The sequence below is a fragment of the Copadichromis virginalis genome, linkage group LG19, assembly GCF_057382275.1.
Source record: "Copadichromis virginalis isolate Kocher_CV1m ecotype Utaka linkage group LG19, C_Virginalis_male_GT1.1, whole genome shotgun sequence".
Lineage (NCBI taxonomy): Eukaryota > Metazoa > Chordata > Actinopteri > Cichliformes > Cichlidae > Copadichromis > Copadichromis virginalis.
In genome coordinates this window covers 29,131,270-29,154,708 of record NC_140636.1, presented here as the reverse complement: position 1 = coordinate 29,154,708, position 23,439 = coordinate 29,131,270, and the positions used below count along the sequence as shown (strand labels likewise).

At 39.5% G+C, this 23,439-nt stretch overlaps 3 protein-coding genes across 7 annotated transcripts; 1 reads left to right on the top strand and 2 right to left on the bottom strand.

Annotated features, from left to right (window-relative positions):
* Window positions 1-771: 771 nt before the first annotated feature.
* On the bottom strand, window positions 772-6,639 carry mok (MOK protein kinase). Of its 3 annotated transcripts, none has more exons than XM_085442239.1 (12): window positions 6,316-6,639; window positions 4,511-4,625; window positions 4,084-4,173; window positions 3,943-4,013; window positions 3,776-3,854; window positions 3,643-3,691; window positions 3,367-3,545; window positions 3,036-3,137; window positions 2,477-2,650; window positions 2,169-2,328; window positions 1,899-2,096; window positions 772-1,663 (listed from the first exon to the last, which is right to left on the bottom strand). In XM_085442239.1, the coding sequence occupies exons 1-12, from the start codon at window positions 6,497-6,499 to the stop codon at window positions 1,586-1,588; spliced, it is 1,479 nt and encodes a 492-aa protein (XP_085298365.1). In that variant the 5' UTR covers window positions 6,500-6,639; the 3' UTR covers window positions 772-1,585. The 3 variants fall into 3 exon arrangements, with proteins under 3 accessions (XP_085298365.1, XP_085298367.1, XP_085298366.1); XM_085442241.1 differs by lacking the exon at window positions 6,316-6,639 and adding an exon at window positions 5,856-6,063; XM_085442240.1 differs by lacking the exon at window positions 6,316-6,639 and adding an exon at window positions 5,894-6,063.
* A 59-nt stretch (window positions 6,640-6,698) lies between these two features.
* Window positions 6,699-16,856, top strand: nemf (nuclear export mediator factor). Its single transcript, XM_085442237.1, has 32 exons — window positions 6,699-6,891; window positions 7,003-7,071; window positions 7,901-8,003; window positions 8,304-8,429; window positions 8,547-8,695; window positions 8,814-8,881; window positions 8,977-9,066; window positions 9,155-9,228; window positions 9,300-9,370; window positions 9,464-9,539; window positions 9,634-9,774; window positions 9,885-10,093; window positions 10,186-10,359; window positions 10,438-10,501; window positions 11,400-11,488; window positions 11,574-11,677; window positions 11,758-11,820; window positions 11,934-12,046; window positions 12,965-13,022; window positions 13,109-13,167; window positions 13,253-13,373; window positions 13,456-13,699; window positions 13,790-13,832; window positions 13,920-13,969; window positions 14,076-14,223; window positions 14,402-14,479; window positions 14,590-14,805; window positions 15,033-15,068; window positions 15,197-15,303; window positions 15,380-15,423; window positions 15,509-15,588; window positions 15,962-16,856. Exons 1-32 carry the CDS (start codon window positions 6,833-6,835, stop codon window positions 16,037-16,039), a joined length of 3,204 nt encoding a protein of 1,067 aa, XP_085298363.1. The 5' UTR covers window positions 6,699-6,832; the 3' UTR covers window positions 16,040-16,856.
* klhdc2 (kelch domain containing 2) lies at window positions 16,218-21,933 on the bottom strand. 3 transcript variants are annotated; one of them, XM_085442242.1, is made up of 14 exons: window positions 21,673-21,933; window positions 20,783-21,064; window positions 20,609-20,688; window positions 20,390-20,507; window positions 20,137-20,249; window positions 18,962-19,046; window positions 18,688-18,771; window positions 18,394-18,474; window positions 18,184-18,242; window positions 17,880-17,989; window positions 17,718-17,790; window positions 17,537-17,624; window positions 17,399-17,451; window positions 16,218-17,320 (listed from the first exon to the last, which is right to left on the bottom strand). In XM_085442242.1, exons 2-14 carry the CDS (start codon window positions 21,044-21,046, stop codon window positions 17,197-17,199), a joined length of 1,332 nt encoding a protein of 443 aa, XP_085298368.1. In that variant the 5' UTR covers window positions 21,047-21,064; window positions 21,673-21,933; the 3' UTR covers window positions 16,218-17,196. The 3 variants fall into 3 exon arrangements, with proteins under 3 accessions (XP_085298368.1, XP_085298369.1, XP_085298370.1); XM_085442243.1 differs by lacking the exon at window positions 21,673-21,933 and adding an exon at window positions 21,439-21,537; XM_085442244.1 differs by lacking the exon at window positions 21,673-21,933 and adding an exon at window positions 21,200-21,279.
* Between the last annotated feature and the right edge of the window lie 1,506 nt (window positions 21,934-23,439).

The following is a 23,439-nucleotide window of genomic DNA, read 5'->3' as shown; positions in this document are numbered from 1 at the left end:
CATTCCTGCACTCACGCCTAATTCATTTGGTATAACAAAAAGCTGTAATGTGTGTTGTGTGGAATTTCCAGTGGAAGTCTGGCAGATACTTGAATCTTAATGCTGCTCAACTTCAGAACTGCTGTTTTTAATTTTTATTATTTTTCTCCAGATTGAAATTTTAACTAATGAAAAACAGACAAACACAACAAAGGAGGAGGCTTTTCCATTTGACAGTTATGCATTTTTAATGCACTGATAATAATGCCATAAGTGACCCCTGCATTAGATGGAAAGCTGATGGAGCTTAAATTACCCACTTTCTCATCAGTTTATTCTGTCAGCACATCAGGAGTTTGTCGATAATATGCGAGCTTTGAGCAGTGGTTAATACAACATTATACAAATGGTGCTTGATGAGTTTTTCTTTTTACTCCAGTAATGTTTCACAATGATGTGCAGACTGAGTCACAGTCTGATTTAAAGAGCTCACAGCTCTGAGAGAAATGAAAAGCAACAGTCCCTCGAGCGAAGGGGTATGGAGGTACTGGCCAAGCTACATTTTTGCATCCAACAAACATTCAAATATCCTTTTTAAACCTAATCTGCAGTCAGTTTTTAAGCATAACTGTGCAAAATCTGTTTCCAACCACAACACTGATGCTGAGGACTGTTTTAAGTTCTTGTTCTTGACATTTGTACAGGAAGACTGGGCTTTTTAAAAAATTGTTTATTTCAAGGACTTCCATCACATCTCTAGAAATAAAAAAAAAAAAAAATTAACACCACCTCTGAATGTTTTCACATTTATTACTTTTTACAACTTTGAATCCCAGCAGATTAATCAAAGCTACTGTGTGGAATGTGAAGATTTCCAGGTAAGGTAGTGCACTCTCCAACTGGACCTCTCCTATCTTACTGGGGGGAATTCCCTGATCTCAGGTTTTCCTCAAAAATATTTATGTCAGCTTCTGGAAAAATATGAGTCAACAAAGTTAGTGGAGATTTGTTTGAAATGTCCCTTTGTCTTTAAAAAAAAAAACCCAGCTGTTGAAACTTCCAGAGTATTACAGTGAAGTCAAACTATAATTATATAGAGGCAGTCTCAGTCTCATTCAAGTAACGTTTTAAACTTCTAAAAGTGGTTTTTGTAAAAATAGCTGGGAGGTCAGAGCAGGGTAGCAAATTGAAGACATCTGTGTGCACTTTTCTTTTTTTTGGGGGGGGGATGTTAAAATTGGCTTAATCATTTGATTCAAAGTTGTACAATAATAAAGCTCAAGCCCAAGTGGCTGCTTTTTGCAGGTGTCGTATTGCTTTACAAGAAGTTCCCACTGTACAGTGTGTTCAGTTTTTAAGAGTAAAACTAAACCTCCATGCTCTTAATCCGCGGCATTAAAGAATATGCCGTTTATGAATTTCAGTTGTCAGTTTGCAGTTGAGATAACAGGTTTTATGGTCTTCTGTGACTCGCGTCTCAAGCACAGTTGTGATGTTTTACAGACGTGTCTTCTCAAGTTATCCATTTCAGTACAGGTCTAGCCAGTAGCTTTATTTTTTTCTTTTTTTTTTCTTCTTAATGTAATACTTCCTGTTTTTTTGGCTCTCAGCAGCCTCCATGTTTTCTATCCAGAGGTGGCATATAGTAGGTCTTGAAAGCTGCATGGTGTGAGTCATCCCGGGGCTGTGAAGAGAGTAGATGCAGCCAAATGAAAGGCCATATCAAAAAGCATCATCAGGGCACTTGGTTAGTGGTATTAATTTGATTCTTCACATTTTTTTCTAGTGACCATTAATATGCCTTTTGTTTTTTTATTTTACTGCATTTGTGTAATGCTCTTGGTAGATGTTATTCCCAGAAGGTATAATGAAGAATTCAAAAATGTGAAAATCCTGGTGTCTGTCATACTGGTGTTTACCTTGGCCAACTGTGACTGGCACTTTTTGGATGTGATAGTTGGCAGTGTGCCTCTGTGAGTGACTGTAAATGCAGGCATAGTGGAGACTGGGAAGGAGATCTGCGGTCCCGGTACAACCACGTTGAGCTTGGGCAGCTCTGCTGGATAATGAGGGATGTTCCGTCGGATGAGGGTGTCTGCTACATGCTTCATGTTGTGCTGGAAATAGAGAAAGTATCAGATGTAATTTGGTGGATTTTATTGGAGCCAACTTTTAGAGCTTTAGCTTACACTCATTAAAGGTGTTTGTCTTGTGTGTCTCCCTCTCAGTTGTTTCCCAACTCGAGCTGGTCGACAGATATGGTCAACTGAGTTTTGTGTCACACAACTTCCGATTACATCCATAGTCCCAGAAACTCTGTGAAGACTCTCGGCCTTCTTATCTGCCATCCTAGGAGAAGAAACACAAGAGCATATTTATTTAAAACCCTTAAGCAATACACTCAAACTGTGACTTTGACACTAAGGAAGGCTATAATTTAACTTCTGGAAAATATTAGTTATCAGTTAAGATACATAAATACAATTAAGCACTTCACCTTATTTCCCTAAAGTATGTGTGCCTTAGGGCTGTTTCAGCAGCGATTCGTTCATCGGGGTCATAGGCAAGCATTTGATAGAGGAGAGACAGAGCTGGAGCTGGGCATCTGGGGACTAACCATGAGATGCCAGTGCCTTTTTTTGGAGGGAAGTTGAAATGCATCGCTCTAGACCTGCACAGACATTACAACACCGGGACAAGCATAGCTGAGCACATTAAACTTCTGTACTGATTAGCTGATTTTTTGTGTAATAACCTTAGCATATTTAATGAAGCCATGCAGAATTTTGTGATAATTGGAGTGGGTATAAATTTGTGTGTGTAATTTGGATGAAGTTTGTAACAGAGTTTAAATGTATTTTCAGCCCTAGCTCCCACCCTAGTGTACTTGGAGTACTTCATTACATTTCTTAAAGTTGTAAAAAAAATAAGCTGAATCTAAAATATTTATACAGTTCAAGCATTAATGGAAGGACCTGTATTCACAATTTATTTGTGCCGCTTTCGGTCACATGTAATTACCATAATGAACTGTAATAAACATAATGACCACCTACTGCTTGAACTTTTGGAGCAGACTTTGATCTGGTGTTCCCAAAATATCATGAATCTTGGCAATCTGGTCCAACTCGTTGGTTCCAGGGAAGAGAGGATTCAAGCTGAAACACACAGGTATTATTGACACAGCAAAGCCATTCACACAGGTTTCATTTCACATTTGTTTATGCTGGGGGTGGGAAGACAGGAGGTCGAATTACACAGAAAGCTGAGAATGCAAAGAAGGGCAAAGGCAATGCTCTTGTACAAGGAATGAAGTTTAATTGAAATGCAATGTCCTCTAGCCAAACTTCAAGTATTACAGGTGAAATTCTGTGCTGCACAGGATACCTCATGATTTCAAAGAAGACACAACCGGCGCTCCAAATGTCCATCTTGAGGCTGTAATACCCGTCAGTGAGCAGGCACTCTGGGGCTCTGTACCAGCGTGTGGAGATGTACTCTGTGTGCGGGGGCTTCGAGTACACGCTCCGACACGAGCCAAAATCGCCAAGCTTCAAAATGTTTTGCTGCAAGTTGCACAAATATATGTTAAAAATGACACTGAAAATAAAAGTGCAACTATTACATTCTTGTAAGTCTGATTACTGCAATGATGCATCTCACCTTTATAAGAATGTTTTCTGGTTTTACATCTCTGTGAAAGATCCCACAGCTATAAAAGAGAACACAGCCTCAGGATACCCAAATAATGCCTTTATTTAATCATTTCATGTGAACTTGAGTGTTTCCTTTTTACCTGTGCATGTGTTCAAGCGACTTGCAGAGCTGGTACATGTAGTGCTTTACTGTATGTTCGGGCAGAGGTGTTTTTCTTCCTGCAAGGAATAAAAACTGTTTTGATCCTTAAACAGCTACAAAGTGAGCCTAAAAGTTAAAGTGACTCCCTGCCAGATTTAAACTTACCTTGTATATACTCATAGATATTCATTTCCATCAGCTCACAAATCAAAGATACCCTTCCAGTTTCCTTGTCACTGAAACATTTTGTTAAATTAACATGACGTACCATATCATACATTTAACTACGTGACAGGCAACACTTACAAAATCAGTTCATGTAGCTGGACAATATTTGCATGAGGGCTCAGTCTCTTCATTGCCTGGACTTCCCGCAGATTGTTGGCCTGCTCAAGACTTAACAACAGAGTAAACCATTAGCACATTTAATATGACAGAGGATGTACTTTTTTTTTCTTTTCTTTTTTTAGCTTTTATTGCGATAATACAGGAACTCTGGGAGGGAGTGCAGAGGAAGACACTCAGTAAATGGCCTTGGGGCGATACCCCTACATATATGGGTTGCTTTCTTAATTCAGTGAGCTACACCAGGCTTACCAGATTTAATGACCGTAATTGGTGCATTATTGTGAACAGAATACTCAACTGCTGACTTATGTATCAATTGCCCTTACAAAGCAGAGTATGGGGGAACTGCACATTACTAACTGACAGCTAGTTCCAGAGTACATACCTGTTTATTGTCTGCTTCATGGCTTTACATGCATAAAACTTCCCATCTTTTAAGCTCTGAGTTTTCAGGACCTCTGAAAATGTGCCTTCCCCAATTTTCTTGATTATTTTGTAGCCTGCAACAATTCATAAAAAAGACATATAAAAGGTTTTCAAAAAACAAGAATACATTATTTCTCATATTAATATTATGAATAATTTAAATTGTGTGTGTAATTGCACAGGAAAAAAACAAGTCTGCCTAATCTAGAGGGGAATCCTGTGCTCCACAGACAGTAAAAACTAGAACACGCCCCATTGGACAATAAAGCCCATGATAATTTTGGTGGGAGACAAGGAGCTGTCATTCTCTAATTTATAGCCCTCAACATCCAATTGAAGACATTTTGTCTTAAAACTGTGAGAAAACAATGAAGACTATTAATTTATCAAACATGTAAGTTGGTATAAAATCTTTTTTTTTCATACATCCAACAGTCAAAAACCCAAAGATAGTCAGTGTGTTATGAATGCAGAGGTCAACCTATTACCCATATAGAAACTAGGGTCTTTCAGAATTTGTTACTTACAAATGTAGCTTTAATTTTAATGATTTTAACTAACTGGTAATAACTATTTTACTCCTTCTATCACTTCTCTCCACCCTGCCTGAACTCTCTTGGTCACCTCTTGGTCACTGCTCCTTGCTTTGGACGCTTGATCCCAACTCATCTACCTTCACTACCTCTACTCCTTGCATCCTCATCTTTTGTACCAACTCATTTTGTATAACAAAAGCTGTAACGTCTGTAGTATGGAAATGTCAAAAGTGGAAGTCTCGCCTTTTGTATCTGTCTTTTTCTAATTCACACACATAATAAATACACGAAAGAACCCACAAGAGCAAAATCACTTCGTGTCGTCTATAAAGGAGATTTACTTTTGTGTGACTGCAGCTTTGACAATCTGTATAGCTAAATTCAAACCAGATAACATCATTTTTTAATGCTCTTTCTTGCTAAGAAAGCTGATTTTTAATGTCTTAACTATCCAAAATTAATAAGAAAAGTATTTTTTAATATATAGGCTGTCTATTTTTATTTTTTTATTTTAATTACTGACTACTGTTTATAGTCTCTCTCTCTGTCTCGCTGCATGTCTGGCAATAGAAATGGCAAATACGGGCGGGCGTGTAGGTCAACTCTAACGTTACCAATTATCGGTATAATGCTGATTTAATGTATGGGGAAAAACATATAACTAACAATAACATTTACTTAGTCAGTTACAGTTAAAACAGCTCATAGTTAGCAAATACATAAAAGACATTTGTAAAGAAACGTAATCGATGTGTAACCCAGACAGACCTGTCATCACTCCGCTCAGCTCCTAACTAGTTACTTACGATGCATTCCTTTGAGTTTTAGACACCACTTATGCGTCGACTATCCACAACATGCATATGTGGATGCTTCATTTCGCTCATAAGTTTAAAAAAAAAAAATATATATATATATATATATATATATATTTTTTTAGCGTACTGTTGCGTCAAAAGGACATTGAAGTCGCATTGAGGGTGCTAGCCTAGCGCCGTTAGCGTGAATCCTGTTAGCTGACCGTCGCCCTGGTAACGGAGCACGCCTTCGCCCTCCACTTTGACCTGAAGGAGGAAACTGGAAACTCTAGCTGCTTCCCTCACATCAGTCCGAACATGGTTTGAATTAAAAGAAACAACAAAATATGGCCTGTCACGTATGAAAAGTGCCACTCGAGCTGAATTATTCGCAGCAGGCCCAGATATATAGCTGCAAATCGATTTCTTACCTTTTTTCAAGAGATGAATGGCAGCTGCTAGTTCGGATGCTTTTTCGTTAAGATGCGGGTTGTTATTCTGCATGTCCGCAATATTCCCCCTCTTAATCCAGTCGGTGTTAGGTGGTGATTTGTACTCATTTCGAAAGCTTGCCCTGTTTTTTACGTCAATGAGCCAGTTTGAGTAGTGCATCATTGTTGCACATTTATTGGTAAAATCTAGACCATTAGCTTAAAAGCATACAGAAACAAGTCCCGTTGGAGCAAAGCAGCCGCTTCACCTACATTCATATAACAAGAATAACGTTACCAGATAAGAGTCCTATTCACTCACGACCACTGTGCGCAAAAGGCGTGGACCTGATCATTTTTGTGCCTTACCAGTTTCCGTAAAACTGCCATATGTGCGCATGTTCAGGAATTACTTGCATGTTGTCTTTGCCGATTTTGCTGTAGAAATGTGAATATTTTCCCTATCACTTTGAACAGTTCTTTTTTTGTTGTTGCTGTACCCTGAATTAAAATCACGATGAAAACACGATTTACTACTGTGGATATCAGGGCCGTTATTGCCGAGATCAATGCCAAGTAGGTGCTTGTTGTTAAGCTAAGCTAAAATTAACTCTCGTCTGACTGGCTGTCCACTGCATATTCACACACTTTTAGTTATTCATGAAGTTTTACCTCTTTCTTCCGCAGCTACATTGGCATGAGAGTCTATAATGTGTATGACATCGACAACAAGACGTATCTCATCCGTTTGCAAAAGTAAGAAAACTGTCCTCTGAAAGTTTTTCTCTTTTATAATGAATAAAGCTAGTAAATACAACAGAAACATCACAAAACTAGCTATGCAGCAGAATGACATTGTTAGGTTTTGCATTTCATTTATGCTAATGACAATTGATGCATTCATACACAAGTTGCCACATTTCAGTGAATGCATCGTCTTCGGAAATATGTTTCAAGTGTGTCCCAGTCAGTTGCTGTTCATCTGCTGTAGATAGTTTTTTTTAGACTTGTCAATTCTTCTTTTGTTCTTTTGACTAATAGTTCCTTAGTAATCACCTTGTTAGTGGAAAAACACAATTTTATGCCCGTCAAACTGTGATGTCTGTATTTTGCATAGCTTCAGCTACAGAAATGGGGACAGATGTGTGCTTTTGTGGCAGGTTGCTAGTAACAGAGTTAAAAATAGAATTTAAAATTGATTTTAGACACATCACTCATTTATCCTTTGAGTTATGTGTTGGCCTGTTAGATCAGTGTCAAGTGCCTAAAAAAACAACAACAAAAACCAACATTCTTGTGAAAATGGTCAGGTACAAGGACTGAACTGAAAATAAATAACAAGGCAACCAGTCTCCAAGGGAAACTTTGAAAGAGCCTTAGGTCAGTCAGTAAAGTCTGATATACTTGGAAAAGTATATAGAAATTAGGGACGGCGCAATACATTTGCACACTTATGATATTTTCCTTCCTACCAGAGCAGGAAATGGAAGTACTCAAGTAAAGTACTTTAAAATTAAACAGTAAATTTACTGAATTGTTTCCAGCACTTTGAATCAGTGAGAATAACAGAGTGTTGCATCGGCAGGCCTGACAGCAAAGCTGTTCTCCTGATCGAGTCTGGGACTCGTATTCATTCCACAGACTTTGAATGGCCCAAGAACATGATGCCTTCAGGATTTGCGATGAAAGTAAGACTATTTAAAAAACATAAAATAATATAATTGTGTTGATATTTTAGGATATTTATTGTGATGTAATGAGTTTATTGTCCCTTTGGCTTCACTGTGGATAAATAATTTAATTAGTATCCTTACTTGCACAAATTCAGTGACTGTATTGATTTGCCTGTCCCTAATAGATGGATCTGTACGGTAAATGTCATTACAATGACTTGTGGTTGTTGTGATTTATTTATATACTACATTTGTGTTTGTTTGTTTTTGGATCACTTGTTGTGATGAAACTGATGTTAAAGAGGTTTTTTTCAGTGTCGAAAACACCTGAAGACACGCCGACTGACTCAGATTAAGCAGCTTGGGATTGACCGGATTGTCGACATCCAGTTTGGCTCAGATGAAGCTGCCTACCACTTGATTATCGAACTATATGACAGGGTCAGAAAACATTTCAGATGCTTTTTACATTTCATGTTCATATTCAAAACCTGTTACTTACGTGCAACCGCATATCTGTTTATGCCTATTTGTCGGGGTGTTCATCTCCATTTTCAGGGTAACATCATCCTTGCAGATCATGAGTACACCATCCTGAATCTGCTGCGGTTTCGGACAGCAGAGGCAGAAGACGTTAAGATTGCTGTGAGAGAGCGCTACCCTGTGGAAAGCGCCAGACCCCCCGAACCTCTCATCAGTTTGGAGCGGCAAGGACCTCTTTACTAGTTTCTGGATAAACTGAACATGGTTCAAAATTTAGTTAAAAAAAACAAAACAAAACTCAGAACCTTATATCAGTGATTTATTGTTGTTTTTTTTATTTAGGCTGACTGAAATCCTTAGCAAAGCACCAAATGGGGAGCAAGTGAAAAGGGTCCTGAATCCTCACCTTCGTAAGTATCCAGGCAAAAGATACACAAGTTTAATCTTTTGTTTCAACATGTAGAAAGACTATGAATCTTTTTTTCCTTTCCTAACGCATCCACAGCATACGGAGCCACTCTGATAGAGCACAGTTTGATAGAAGCAGGACTGTCGGGCTCTATCAAAATTGACAGTCAAGTTGATTCTGCCCAAGGTATAGTAGGGCAGTTAGACTATTTTATTTCTCTTATATTTTTCTATAAATCTCCAACTAAATTTGGTCTCCCTGCTTTTTTCTTCAGTTGCTCCTAAAATCCTGGAGGCTCTGCAGATTGCAGAAACTTACATGGAAAAAACTGAGAACTTCAGTGGCAAAGTAAGCAGTTTTTAGATTAAGATTCTGTAGTTGTCTGATTGAATTCACTAACTCTTCTTTATTATAACAAGGGTTACATCATTCAAAAGACTGAGAAGAAACCAAGTTTAACTCCTGGCAAACCCAGTGAAGAGCTTCTCACGTATGACTCTGCTTTTACATCAAGGTGTACCTTTTTTCATCTGGTTGTGAAGTAAAGGATTGTTTAGCTCATGTGTATGATGTCTACTTGCAGATACGATGAATTCCATCCATTCCTTTTTGCCCAGCATGCAAAAAGCCCCTATTTGGAGTTTGATACCTTTGACAAGGTACATGTTAGCGCAGCTACATACCTGGGGGATCATAATTAAGTTATTTTTTCAAGAAAAATAAAGACTAATCCACCACAATAATCTGACACAGGTGGTAGATGAGTTTTTTTCCAAGATGGAGAGTCAAAAAATTGACTTGAAGGCCTTGCAGCAGGAGAAACAGGCTCTGAAAAAGCTGGAAAATGTTAAGAAGGACCATGAGCAGAGGTTGGAGGCCCTGCACCAAGCACAGGTTAGCAGCAAAGGCTTTACATAATAATTCTTGCTTGTACGCACAAGGAGATGTTGAGGACAATAACCACTCAGCTGATCGTGACTGAAATCTCGTTCTGTGTGCTGCAGGAGGTGGACAGAATAAAGGGTGAACTAGTGGAGATGAACCTGCCTGTGGTGGAGAGGGCGCTGCAGGTGGTGCGCAGCGCACTGGCCAATCAGGTGGACTGGACTGAGATCGGTGTTCTTGTCAAAGAAGCACAAGCTGCTGGAGACCCCGTGGCCTGTGCCATCAAAGAGCTCAAGCTGCAGACCAACCACATCACCATGCTTTTAAAGTGAGATCACCCCAAAAAGCAATGAACTTAAATGTCGTAATTTTTATGTGAAGTCAGATTGATATACGCGTGTTGTGTTGTGTCACATCCAGGAATCCATATATTTCTGAGGAGGATCAGGAAGAGGAAGAAAAGAAAGAAATTGTGGAAACGAAAGGGAAGAAAAACAAAAATAAAGACAAAGGACAGAACAAGAAGCTGCAGAGGAACAAACCCATGTTGGTGGATGTGGATCTTGGGCTGTCTGCTTATGCCAATGCCAAAAAGTAGGTTGATGTGTGATGTGCACACAATAATGCATTCTGTGGGGAAAGTTGATAGACTTTATTATTGTGTTTTTTTAGGTACTACGACTCCAAACGCAGCGCTGAAAAAAAGGAACAGAAAACCATTGAAGCAGCAGATAAAGTAAGAAAACTGTCTTTTCATTTTTCCATATGCCATGATGTGACTGTACGATCAGCAGGAAGCAAGATCCAGATCTGTTCTTCTAAGGAACGTTGTTTTCTTATGCATTAAAAAAATCTCCTGTGGAACAAACTCCCAGTTTTTTTATGCGGGGGAGCCAAGACACTTTCTCTATTTTTAAGATTAGACTTAAAACGTTCCTGTTTTAGTAAAGCTTATAGTTAGGGCTGGATCAGGTTACCCTGAACCATCAACTAAGCTTTGTCCACACTGGAAGCGACCACTGACTGTACAAAGCGCATGATACCACTGGTGATGGGAGGTAGGTGTGAGATACATTTTTATCTCTTCTGAGACGGGGCGACTGAAGCGACCACCACTAAATAAAATGCTACCATTGCCTGGCATATGACCTGGAACTAATTGCAGTAGAGAAATGAATGTACTCAAGCCGACTAGCCGTCACCTTCAGCTCTTCTTCACTCATCTCTTTTTGCTTCCCACGTGTTTGTACACCACTGCTGTATTTAATCATAAGTTATCACTAAACTCTGGGGCTCTCTCTCACAGTTTCTCTCTTGTCCTTTTTCTGTTTGCTCTTTTTATTTTCCCCCCATACCCCCAACCAGTCACGGCAGATGGCTGCTCTTCCCTGTACCTTGTTATGTTGGCGGTTTCTTCCTGTTAAAAGGGAGTTTTTCCTTCCCACTGTGAACAGTGCTTGCTCACAAGGGGTCAACTGATTGTATGAGTTTCTTTCTACTACTGCCAGGTCTTCACGCTACAATAAAATGCCTTGAGGCTACATCTGTTGTGAAATAACAGAATAACATACTTTATACTCTTATACTTAAATTTAGATTTTACTGATAATTTTTCTAACTTAATGTCACTAAAGGCCATGAAATCAGCTGAGAAAAAAACACAGCAGACCCTGAAAGAAGTCCAGACAGTGACCACCATTCAGAAGGCCAGGAAAGTCTACTGGTAAGACATGGATGTGTATGTGTGGGAACTTTATAATGTGCTTGATCTGTTGAGTCTGCTTTAACTGTCTGTTCCCGTTTGGCAGGTTTGAAAAGTTCTTGTGGTTCATCAGCTCCGAGAACTATCTCGTCATCGCAGGAAGGGACCAGCAGCAGAACGAGATGATCGTTAAACGGTACCTCCGGGCTGGTAAGGAAGCTTCTACACACTTCTCTTGGAAAATAAATACCGTCAAAATCTGGTTTATCACTTGTTCTATACTTTCTCAGGTGACATCTATGTTCATGCTGACCTCCATGGAGCAACTAGTTGTGTCATCAAAAACCCCTCAGGTAAACTTAAAATGCAGCTTTCAATGCATTTCCCCCCACTAAACTAGTTTAGGTTTCTCTGAGTTAAACTAGTTTCTCCTTATACCCTCCACTTGCTCATCGTCTTGCTCCAGGGAATCCCATCCCTCCCCGTACTCTGACAGAAGCTGGCACCATGGCTGTGTGCTACAGTGCTGCTTGGGATGCCAAGATTGTCACCAGTGCTTGGTGGGTTCATCATCATCAGGTGAGTCTAGAAAACTCTTCATGTTTTTTATGTATGTATTATCATTGAGGAGAGTGATACGATTCATCCCAATGAATCATGACGTTATCATTTTGGAATATACAGGCGCTATCAGAGAAGGAAAAACTTGGTGATTCAGTGCATTTAGATAGTCAGCTGGCCTCATTGGTGAATCTAGACCTGACCAACTGAAACAGCCTCAGATCATAACATTTTCCCACAAGCTTCTGTGGTAGGCACTGGGCACGATGAGTGGATCACCTCATCCGCCTTGCTTCTTACCTCGACGCACCCATCACTTCAGGACAGGTCTTATCAGACCACATGACCTTTTCCTCATTGCTCCAGAGTCCAATCTTTATGTTCCCTAGCACTCTGAAGACTCCTTTCCCTATTAGCCACACTGATAAGTGGTTTTCCTACTTTAATTCTTTAGTCTCCAGTTGTCTTTGCATTGTCCGCATGGAAATGTTCTTACTTTCACTATTAATCAAAGCTGTGAGCTCTTCTGTTGTATTTTTCTGATTTGATATGCGATCACTGATTACAATCCCTCTTCCTAAGAGATGGTTAACCACTAATCTCTCCAGGTTATTGTAGTTTCTGTAGTTTCCTTACTTGTTTCCTTTGCTTGAAGCAGGCCAATAATTACGTCTTTTGATATATTTTGATATGACTTTGGACATGGCTGTTTAAGAAATGAGAAGCTACTCACAGATATGTTAGTTTTAAAGCAGCCATCCTGTTAGCAGTCAAAGACTGCAGTAATTAAATCAGGGATACACTCACAAAATTGCTCCATACTAAAGTCTAAACACTCTCTGGGACCTTTGAACTTACAGGCATGTGGTGTTTTTTATAGTATAATTGTTTATTAATAAATTGATAAGTGGTATTATGTGTTTTGTTCTCCCCCAGGTGTCTAAAACCGCTCCCACTGGCGAGTACTTGACAACTGGAAGCTTCATGATCAGAGGTATCAAAGAGCAGAATTCGAATGCACGAAAGACCGACTACAAAGAGATACGATGGGACTCATTTTTGTAATTTTTTTTCCCTTAGGAAAGAAAAATTTTCTGCCACCTTCTTACTTAATTATGGGCTTTGGGTTCCTCTTCAAGGTGAGTACCATCACTAGCTGTGAGTGTATTTTCAAGCCTTTATCATTTTTAAAGAATTCGCTAATGTTTCTTCTGCTTTTTACAGGTGGATGATCAGAGTGTGTTTCGGCACCAAGGGGAGAGGAAGGTGAGAACCGTAGAGGAAGACATGGAGGAGGCCACATCCAGAACTGCCGAGCTATTAGATGAGGGAGAGGAGCTCATAGGTAGGAAGAAGCCATCAATGATGTAATTTCTGTCTATATCTATCTATATGCATTTGTTGAGCCATTTCTGCTGCCTTTCTAGGGGATGACAGCAGTAATGAAGATCAGGGTGAAGAAAGAGCAGACGATGGAGAGACCAAGGAGGTGGAGGTGAAAAAGGAGGATGACACAGAGGAGGAGGATGATGGCGCGAGTGGAGAAGTAGACTCTGCAGCAGATACAGGAGCGAAGGTGTCAGAGCGGAGTGACAGTGGTATGGAAGAAGAGAGTGAAGAATTCAGCTTTCCAGATACGACCATCACCCTCTCTCATTTACAACCCAGCAGGTAGTACCACTAACCAAGCAAAAGAAAAGCCAAACAGATGTATATTTGCAGAATTAAAAGTACTTTAATAACATTTCTCCTTATTTCTAGGAGCTCCCAGAATTCCGGCTTCAAAAAAGAAACAACTGCTCAGGCAAATATTACCATCTTTGGACATTTAAGTTTTTTCCATCTCATTTAAAGTACAATAAATAGCAATTTTTTATTCATTGACTTTCAGGATGACGTAGATTCACAGGGGAAAAAACACATGACTGCCAAGCAGAGAAGGTGAGCGTATAACCCAAATGAAAATCCTGTTTTATATTACAAGCGGATGATGACAGCATGAGCAGAGAAAGATGACCGGTTGCTGTGTTTTTGCCTCCTCCCTTAGAGAAGAGAAGAAGAAGAAGCAGCAGCAGAAACAGGAGGGCTGTGAGACTGAGGAGAAGCCTGACAAGTCATCCGGTGGACCGGTGGGGGATCAGGGGTCCAAAAGTGGCAGTGGACCCTCTCAGCAGCCGTTAAAGAGAGGTCAAAAGGTGAGACGGACGGATGAAGTTGGCATTTTTTGTGCTGTGCAAGCATCAGAGGTCTTAAAACCTTTTAGTATTTTTTTTTAATTGAGAGCTGAAGTTTTACTAAATGAGAAGATTATAAGATTACATTTAGTTTAAAAAATGGGCTAAAGGTACCAGCCACACTCTTCTGTCATTACAGAACAAACTGAAGAAGATCAAAGAAAAGTATAAAGATCAGGATGAAGAGGACAGAGAGCTGATGATGCAGCTGCTTGGGGTGAGAATGAATAGAAAAACCCTTACATGCAGCTGGCACTAGTACTTGCAGCGCACGTGGTTCTCGATGGTGTCGCAGTAAATAACATTTCAGCTGCTTTGCTTCCTTAGTCAGCTGGTTCCACGAAGGAGGAGAAAGATAAAGGGAAGAAAGGAAAGAAAGGGAAGGGGAAAGAGGAGCCCGTCAGGAAACCGGCCGCTCAAAAACAACATCAGAAAGCTCGTAATGTGGAGACTGCTGGGAAGAAAGCAGAGCAGGGTGCAGGGGAGGAGGAGGAGAAGAGGCAGCCCGGAGAGGAGGGAGGTGCTGCAGAACAGGAGGATAAGGTAATGAAAGGATTCAGTATGTGTATGTATAATAATGTTTACAAAGTTATCTGCATAAAAAAATAATCAAAGTCTGCCTCCTTAGAAGAAACATATAAAGAAATTAAGAGTAGCTCAAGACTTTTACACAATACTGTATTTAGAACAAACCTATCTGTGGCTGTTTGGTGACTCATGGCCACAGACCGGTACCTGGAAAGGTTCAACAAAGCTTTCTTCTCTTTCAGGAAGATGAGGTGGACCAGGACAATCCTGGAGCAGAGGTAAGTTTGCAGTATAAATATTTAAATATGGATTATTAATCCTAAAAAAGAAATCTGTATGCCCTTTAAAAATACTACTAAAAAGAATAGCTTGATTTTAAAGGATTTCTTTTTGTCTGTTACTTTAGGAAGCAGAGAATCTGCTCACCTCTCTAACAGGCCAGCCGCATCCGGAGGATGTGATGCTGTTTGCAGTGCCAGTCTGCGCTCCGTACACTGCTCTTTCCAACTACAAGTGAGTGGTATCAGCTTTTCCTTGTATTAGTCAAATTGAAGAGACCAAAGCCTAACTGCTTGCTTGTCTTCTGCAGACACAAAGTGAAACTGACACCAGGTTCTCAGAAAAAAGGCAAAGGTAATTCGGAAAGCTTTTGACTGACATTACTGTAAAGATAGTTTCTTTCAAGCTGATGGTAAATTCTTGTTCGTGCTCCTACCAGCTGCACGCACTGCAGTGTTCAGCTTCATGAAAGCCAAAGAGGTGTCACCAAGAGAAAAAGACCTGTTCCGCAGCGTCAAGGTACAAAAAACCTTCTTGCCTTTAAAGAGTGCTTTCTGTTAATTTGTGTTGCTAAATTTACATAGTTAGTATCCATTAGAAAATAACTACAATCCAGTCATTTATCAAGGAATGCTACACAAAATAAGAAGCATTTTAATAAAGTCGCCTCACTTGTAGGTCATCTCACCTGTTGCTGAATCTTTATTGGATTACGTTTAGGGTCAAACAGATGTTTCAGGGTTTTTTTTTTAACTTCACATTTTCCACCCAACAAACTGTAAAAATAGAATAATCTTATCGAAAACTGTTTGAAACTGTTACGGCATGGAAGCACAGTTTTCCCTTGTGTTACAATTCAAACTGTCCCTTTTCTCACGACGCTCTGCCGCAGGATTCTGACCTATCCAGAAACATGCCAGGAAAAGTCAAGGTGTCTGCTCCAAACCTGCTGGCTGCCAAGAAAAAATGAAGGATAGAAGACACGAGCCGGAGAGACTTTTGAAATTTACAGCATTTCTTCAGCACGGAACTGCACCTCAGTCCGGTTCACTGAGACTCTGCCGACTTCACCTATATTTCAGACATGGGTGGTTATTTTCTCAGAATTCTTGAGATTGTATTTGGTGAACCACAACATGTAACAAAGCTGAATATGTCATGTGTTTATTTTCTGAGTACAAATTATGCATTGCAGTAATAATATGCCTTTTTAATCCCACACTTAAAAACAAACAAACAAACTAAATCAATCAAGGGAATTTTGTGCAAACCAGGCAATTCCAAACAAAGCCGCAGCCCCAATAAACTTGCAGTGAGTTATTGATTAAATTAAGTTCGTATGCTACAGTAGCCACTTTCAACAATTTATTTTCTCCAATTTCAGGCTTTAAAAACCTCTTTGAACGTACAGAATCTCTCTCTCTCTCTCACTCTCACACACACACACACACACACACACATAAATAATCATATATACACATAAAAACTTAAAGTTAGCATTTCTGTGCCTTAAAGTAGATAGTCATGTGTAGCATCAAGCACGAGTTTTAGGTCTGTGAGAACTTCGGAAAATCATTCAACATCAATAAACACTGTATTCAAGATATTCTCAAAAATTATAGTAATAATTACAGCAAACTTATTTTTAATTTGTTGTTTGATACAGAATCACTGTCTTAATGAATTTAAGTTTTGTTTTTAGTTCACGTTTGTCGTCATAAGACTCATCTAATCTGGACAGAAAACGACGCCATCATTTAAGCTTTTCATCACTACTGTCGAAACGACTCATCAAAATTAAGATGGGCAAAGAATGTTTAGAGAGAAAAAAAAAAAAAGCTAATCCCAAATGTAGTGAGAGGTTTCTCCTCTGTGCTATCGCATCACCACCACCACTCAACAATGATGGTTGTCCCGGCAACATCTATAAAGGTGATTAACAGTTTTGAGGATGGCCTGTGAACCATCATGCGTCAGGCGGGACCCATTTCTAACAAATCCGAAGCCGTTCAGCATTCCTTGGAGAGGTTTTTATGTATGAAAGTATCCACTGACATGAAAAGGACTACCTGCTTTCAGAAAGCATGTATCCCTTCCACGCATACATATTGTCCTCTAATTGTCCTCTTAAGAGCCCAGTGTGTTGACACGTGCCATTCTCTGTTTGAGGCTGTGCAGGAGGTGTTTAGGCAAACAGTCCCAGTAGCTAGACAAACGCTCCCTGTGCTGAAGGATAGTCTCCATGCAGAACCTGGAAATTGGAGAGTTAGATGAACACGACGTGATGGCAAAATAAATTGAAATGGATTTCAAATCTGTATGCACTCACCGAACTAATGATTTGGGCTGAACATTGAAAACCAGCAGGTCATTGCTGTGTGCCTGTGAAGTGGAGGAAAAAATCTAATTCACCAAGTGAAAATTTGCATTAACTGCAGGTTAAATTGAGATATGATGACCATCTTACAGCTCTGTGCTGCGACAGCAGGTTGTTGGCACACCCTCCGAACGCAAACACTTCGCCATCTGGACCAGCGCACGCTGTGTGCCACAGCCTAAAAATCACAAAGTCAAACATTGTCCACATTTTAGCTCAGGAAAAACTGCCAGCGCACTGCCAGCTGTTCACAGTAACGTGAGATGGTCACCTGGGGCTCTCTGTGTGACTGTGTTTGAAAGGCTTCCATTCATTTTTGCTCACACTGTACAGCCAAGCATCACCTAAAAGACAGAAAAATAATCTCTTTGAGATCAGGTATTATTTTAGGACCTCTGATTATTTGCTCCTTGAGGTCGAGTGTCTGACTCACTCAACGTCTCCCTGTCTGTGGTGAAACCTCCAAATAGCAAGATGTGGTCTGGTGACACAGGAGTGAAGGAGTGCCAGGAACGGCCCACTGGACCCTGCTGGGGAACGCTCCTAGAACAAGGCAGAGTGGGTCACAGGGGAATAATCAGATCAGATAGTCTTGCAATTCGAAACGTGATATAAAAAAAATAGAAAAAAAGATTCAATTCAAAACCTTTGCTATGATCCGTATAATATGTATAATCTGATTAATAAAAACCTTTATAGTGTGGATTACATACCACAGCACATTAAGAAGCACTTACATTTCATGCCACTCCCACGTGTCCAGGTCAAGATAGTACAGGTCATTTAATCTGTAGTTCTGTGAACAAAACAAAAGTACATTTGTTTATTTTGAAAACATCTTCATCTTTAAATGAGTGCACACACTTATGCACATAATTTAGGAGTGGAAAAAAAAAAGAAGAAAAGTGATGCTTTGATTTGAAATTTCACGTTTTGCCCATGCTTACCTTGTATCGGCCACCAAACACATAGCCTCTGTTGCCAACTGTTGCGCAGGCATGAGCTGCTCTGGGTGAAGGGGTGTCCCCCTGCATCAGGCCAAACCAAGACAAATTGAAAATACTGTTTAAAGATCACTAAGATCTCTCTTTTTTTTTTTTTTTTTTTTAATTAGAAGAAAAAGGGAGAGGCTGTTTGATTACAGAGGATGTTTCCAAGTTTTACTGCAGGGCAATGTGACACACGCATTTGTGTGTATGCATAAAATCGAATGTGCTGAAGTTGTAAGGAAGTGTTTTTACCGTGGTAATTGGCTGACTCCACGTTGACGTCTCCAGATCCAGGATATGGATGTGGTTGTTCCAGCCTCGCCCAGGGCTGTCCCACTGTAGCGGTGAAAACAAAGAGGACAAGGCAGAGGGATACATTTAGATATTAAGCCGTAATTATTCAAGAAGCTCCAGCTATCAAAAGTACATTTAATTAGCAAAAACAGCATCTAATGGATTTCAAAACAATTTTATAATAGTTTTGTTTAAATGCATCATTTGTCATAAGATTTTTGTTTTTACAGACCACAAGAGAAGAGGATTCATCATATTCAAAAGTCCCTCGATGAGCGCCCTGTGCAGCGTAGCCATAGCCCCCAAAGTAGATAATTCTGCAATCATTCAGACAAATTACTTACATATTTAAAATCTTACAGAAATGATCTCTCTTATGCATTTCTCATTGTGTTGTGATCAGAAATGACCACAGATTTATCATGAGCATGAACTCTGGACTTTTAATGATTTCTTTGGACTGTTTTTCCAGCGTGGAAGGATTGTACATGTGTCTTTAATGACTTAAAAAACAAACAAATCTCTAATCCACACAGTGTCAAAAGCATACATACAAGCTCAAACATATATATAAACTCACTTAAATCTTTTAATAAGTGGCTCTGAAGGCAAAGGCCTCATTAGTGATCGTGATTGACTACAACGGGTAGTTTCTATGTGCAGCATTGAAAAGGATTTGCCTGACAGCAGTCATTGGATTGACCAATACTCAGAACAATGTGAAACTTCAAGAAGATATAAGAAGGAAAATTTTAGATTCACACACATTCAGATGTGTCACCACTTTGTCCAGTGTCTAGAGGAAGAACCAAACTGTCACCTTCAGATAAGAGGAAATTGGTTAGGATGTTTACGAACAACCCAGGAACCACCAAGGCTCAAGCCTGCCATGAACTGGAAACTGCTGGAGTGCTAGTGTCACCAACCACAATGAAGCAAGTATTGATGACTAGAAACAGCATCTAGTCAAAGGAGAGTTTATCAAATTTTAAGCGGGGGTGTATGTATGTATTTGACCCTGTTTGGATTAGAGGAAATCCAAAATAAATTCAAACTTGTGCACTCAGTCATTAATGATGTCTGCCGTACAATCATTCCATCCTGGAAAAAGAAATCATTAAAAGCCAAAAATTACCACAACATTCATTTCTACAATTAGAGTATGTAAACTATACAGTAATAAAACTTCTAAAACAACGACCATCATTGTGTCAAAATTAATGCCATTTTACTTTCAAGTAAACTCAAGATCAATCTATTGTTTTTACTCTTTTTATAGGAAAAAAAACCATTTCACAGTTAATCTAAAAACATGTTTGTCAAAAGAAATGAAGGATTGGTGAAACTGAGCCTTATTTTCTCAAGCACAATGAGTAACTACATTAAAAAAAACCCTTATCCTGTTACCGGTTTTTCTGAACCCAGCAGCCCAGCTTGTCCTTGGATGATGGCGGAAGTCCTTTAAGATCCCTCATTTCCTCCCACACAAGGCTGGGAGTTCTCAAGGGCAAGCGGTAAATCTATACGAGCAAAGACGTTTTGTAAAGACTGTCCGCTCGCACAGCTGGCTGATATGTTTTTAAGGTAATGTGATGCAAGCACCTATTTAAAAACACCAGAAGCAGATAGGAAATTTAGTCTAACCCTAGTCACACCCTACCTTGTTTGTGTTTCCCCGGGCGTGATGCCCCCCGAAAAGGTAGAGAACTCCATCAACACACACCCCACAGCTGCCTGACATCGATGTGTGGAGGCTACCTCCAGCTATATGCTTTGTCCTGTAAATAGAAAAAAATAAATATATATATATGTTTATATTCATTTTTGTACACAATTACAAAGTAGAGGTATGATTGGCTTGCAAGCCAGATGCCCTCACCAGACTCCTGACTCCATGTTGTAGGTCCAGATCTCGTTTCTCGGCAGATACAAGTCGAAGAATCCATGGTTTTCAGCATTCTTGTTCAGGAGGATGAACACAGTGAAATTTAGACAATTATGGAGACGGCAGAAAGATACAGAAACATAATGGCAATGCAGTTTAGGAGCATACCTTGTATCCACCCCACACATACATGATGTTTCTGTCAACCACTGCTATATGACCACTGCGCTCAGCTGGGGCGTCCTGCTCAACTGCTTCAGCGTCTAATAACTGCTCATCGTCCACTTCCTCATCTTCCTCGTCCTCATCCATATCTTCATGTAATATCCAACCAACTAATCTGTTATCTTCATCTCTATCCGAGTCGTTGTCATCCTCTCCGTTGGGCAGATCTCCCCTGTCTTCTTCCATCTCTGCCCTTCCCTCTGCCATGCCAGCCTCTTTTGTTTCCTATCAAAGCAAGACGTAAGGTACTGAGAAATCGACTAGGTTATTGCCAATAGGATTATTCTATTAACGCATTAATCCCGGGCCAAAAATAATCTTTAAAACAAGCAAAAACAAACAATCAAGGAAATGACCCACATTTAAAACAGTGGAGGTGAGCAAAATTAGCCATAAAAATAGAACATGCTCTCTCTGTGTCAAGTAGAGATTTGCTTGTTTCTAGGTCAAAGTCACATCATCATTTACCATGGCAGCGGATTGTATCATGTTAGCAAGTAGCACGACAAATGCTGACCTACTTTTCTACCTTAACTATTTAGGCTACTAGCCCAACGCTGGCATTTAAGCATACCTCTAATATTACATGGAAGACTTACAGTGAATAACAGCTTAACAAAATGCTGTTAATTCATATATTTGTCTAAAATTCTCTTCATTGCTTTGCTGTAATTCGTGCTAGCAAGCACCAAACAGTTATTTCCCTCTGCAGAAGAAAAACACACCGAAAACTGTGCGCTAAATATCGCTCAGATATATCTACCTCGTTTGTCTAAACTAACCAGAATTCAAATATCCTACACAAAATCTAGCCAGTCCTGTCATCGCTTTACCTTATCAGATACTAGGGTTCCTTGCAAATTTCAGTAGCAATGCGCCATTTATGTAAGGTCATCACAATCTTCTGGGGGGCACGACCGGAAATGACAGACTTTTTAAATCCACCATCTTTATAAGGTCGGAATTAACGGGCTAGGCCGTCCTGCGTTGTCTAAAGGTTTTATTATTTATATTATTATTGTTATAATTACTACTACTACTACAAAGTCACTACTGCTACAGGACAACTCTCATATAAGAAACAGGTACACACAATTAGGTCAAAATCAAATGGAGACGTTTTTCTTTTCAAAATAAAAGTCTCCACATTTAATTGTTTTCATTAATAGTAGGGTGGAAAAGTACCCCCAAAATTTAAGACTCCCAAACGCAGAACAAAGCGCAACAACGCTTTTCGTTTCGTTAAAGTTTCATATGAAATGGATGTTATATAAAGATAAAATTATAAAAATAAATAAATAAATTGCCAAGCTGAATGGGAGAGGCTACAGCAGAACTCAAAGCTCTGACTGTGCTGAATCCAACAGCATATATGCCTGTATCAGGGACAGGATGCATCTATCACAAGAGCCACTCTTTGGTATTTACCTTGCACATTAATTGAGTAAAATTGGTTGCACATATAAAAATGTGTCGGTCCTTTTGAAACAATTTTAGAAAAACATATTTCACAAAGCTACGATATAGTGACTATAGAGGGTAAAACAGATAGGAGTTGATAATGTTATTAACTTAATGCTACTGACTACTAAGGATGGTTCAAGTTGCAATTCAATGCATAGACACTAGGGCTGCCACGATTTGTCGACTAGTCACGATTACGTCGACTATCAAAATCGTCGACGACTGATTTAATAGTCGACGTGTCGTTTGAAGCTTTGTAAGATCGCAAAAGACGCAGGAATAATAGCAGGATTTAAGAGTGTAATAACGGACTGAAACAGAAGATGGCAGCAAAGCATGTACAAGGATGCCAGCTGCCGTTAAACCCCGAAGAAGAAGAAGCAGCTGTGTCCCAGAATTCATAGCGCGGCCCAGCTTAGTTTCCAACAATGGCGGTAGCTAGTTAGTTTTAATATTACTCTTATTATTCTTTCTGGGTCACAAAATAAACGTTTAACATATTTTCAGGCGAGAATGTAGCTGTGTAAACCTCAAATATCGGCTCAGTTTATCAGGACACCACATATTTTCAAAAGCGCTCCGACGTTTTCGGAGACGTCTGTTACCCACTAGCTCGATAGCTAGCCGGGGGCTAGGTCACTAGCGCCGTGAGAACACCGGACTCCCGGCAAATTGTTTTCAAACCCACCGCCGTCTTTCGCGACTCAGGTTAAATATATATGAGTCACTTAGATAAATTAAAAATGTTGTTGTTTGGCTTTTTTTTTTTTTTGTATTTTATTTGTTCCTGAGTAAATCGGTTTGGCTGAGATTAAAGTTATAGTTTTTACACAGCTGAATAAACGTCAAGCAGACAGCTGATTATCAGAAGTGTGAGATGCTGGAGAATATACTCCGGTGTCCTGTTATATTTTAGATAGCAAGGAGTTTATTAAACTTTACCGAAACAATCTGCAAATTTCATTAAAATTGAATAAACTATCATCTTGTCTTTATTTTTAGTTAGCACCTTAAAAGCTTAAAGCTGTAAGCTAATGATAGTTATATAAGAGCAGATGCTGCTGGTGCAATAAGCTGTAGTTTTACGTCCAGTGGATGATGATCTGATTAGTCGACTAATCGCATAAATAATCGGT

Excerpts from the sequence above, each read along its gene's own strand:
- mok (XM_085442239.1), bottom strand. The coding sequence starts at position 6,499 with ATGATGCACTACTCAAACTGGCTCATTGACGTAAAAAACAGGGCAAGC. Across the intron at positions 2,097-2,168 it reads GACAAACACCTTTAATGAGT|CACAACATGAAGCATGTAGC; the intron begins GTAAGCTAAAGC and ends CTCTATTTCCAG. Across the intron at positions 1,664-1,898 it reads GCCAGTCACAGTTGGCCAAG|CCCCGGGATGACTCACACCA; the intron begins GTAAACACCAGT and ends CTCTCTTCACAG.
- nemf (XM_085442237.1), top strand. The coding sequence starts at position 6,833 with ATGAAAACACGATTTACTACTGTGGATATCAGGGCCGTTATTGCCGAG. Across the intron at positions 8,004-8,303 it reads CTTCAGGATTTGCGATGAAA|TGTCGAAAACACCTGAAGAC; the intron begins GTAAGACTATTT and ends GGTTTTTTTCAG. Across the intron at positions 9,067-9,154 it reads TCAAGTTGATTCTGCCCAAG|TTGCTCCTAAAATCCTGGAG; the intron begins GTATAGTAGGGC and ends TTTTTTCTTCAG.
- klhdc2 (XM_085442242.1), bottom strand. The coding sequence starts at position 21,046 with ATGGCAGAGGGAAGGGCAGAGATGGAAGAAGACAGGGGAGATCTGCCC. Across the intron at positions 20,689-20,782 it reads ATGTGTGGGGTGGATACAAG|AATGCTGAAAACCATGGATT; the intron begins GTATGCTCCTAA and ends CTCCTGAACAAG. Across the intron at positions 20,508-20,608 it reads AACATGGAGTCAGGAGTCTG|GACAAAGCATATAGCTGGAG; the intron begins GTGAGGGCATCT and ends TTCTATTTACAG.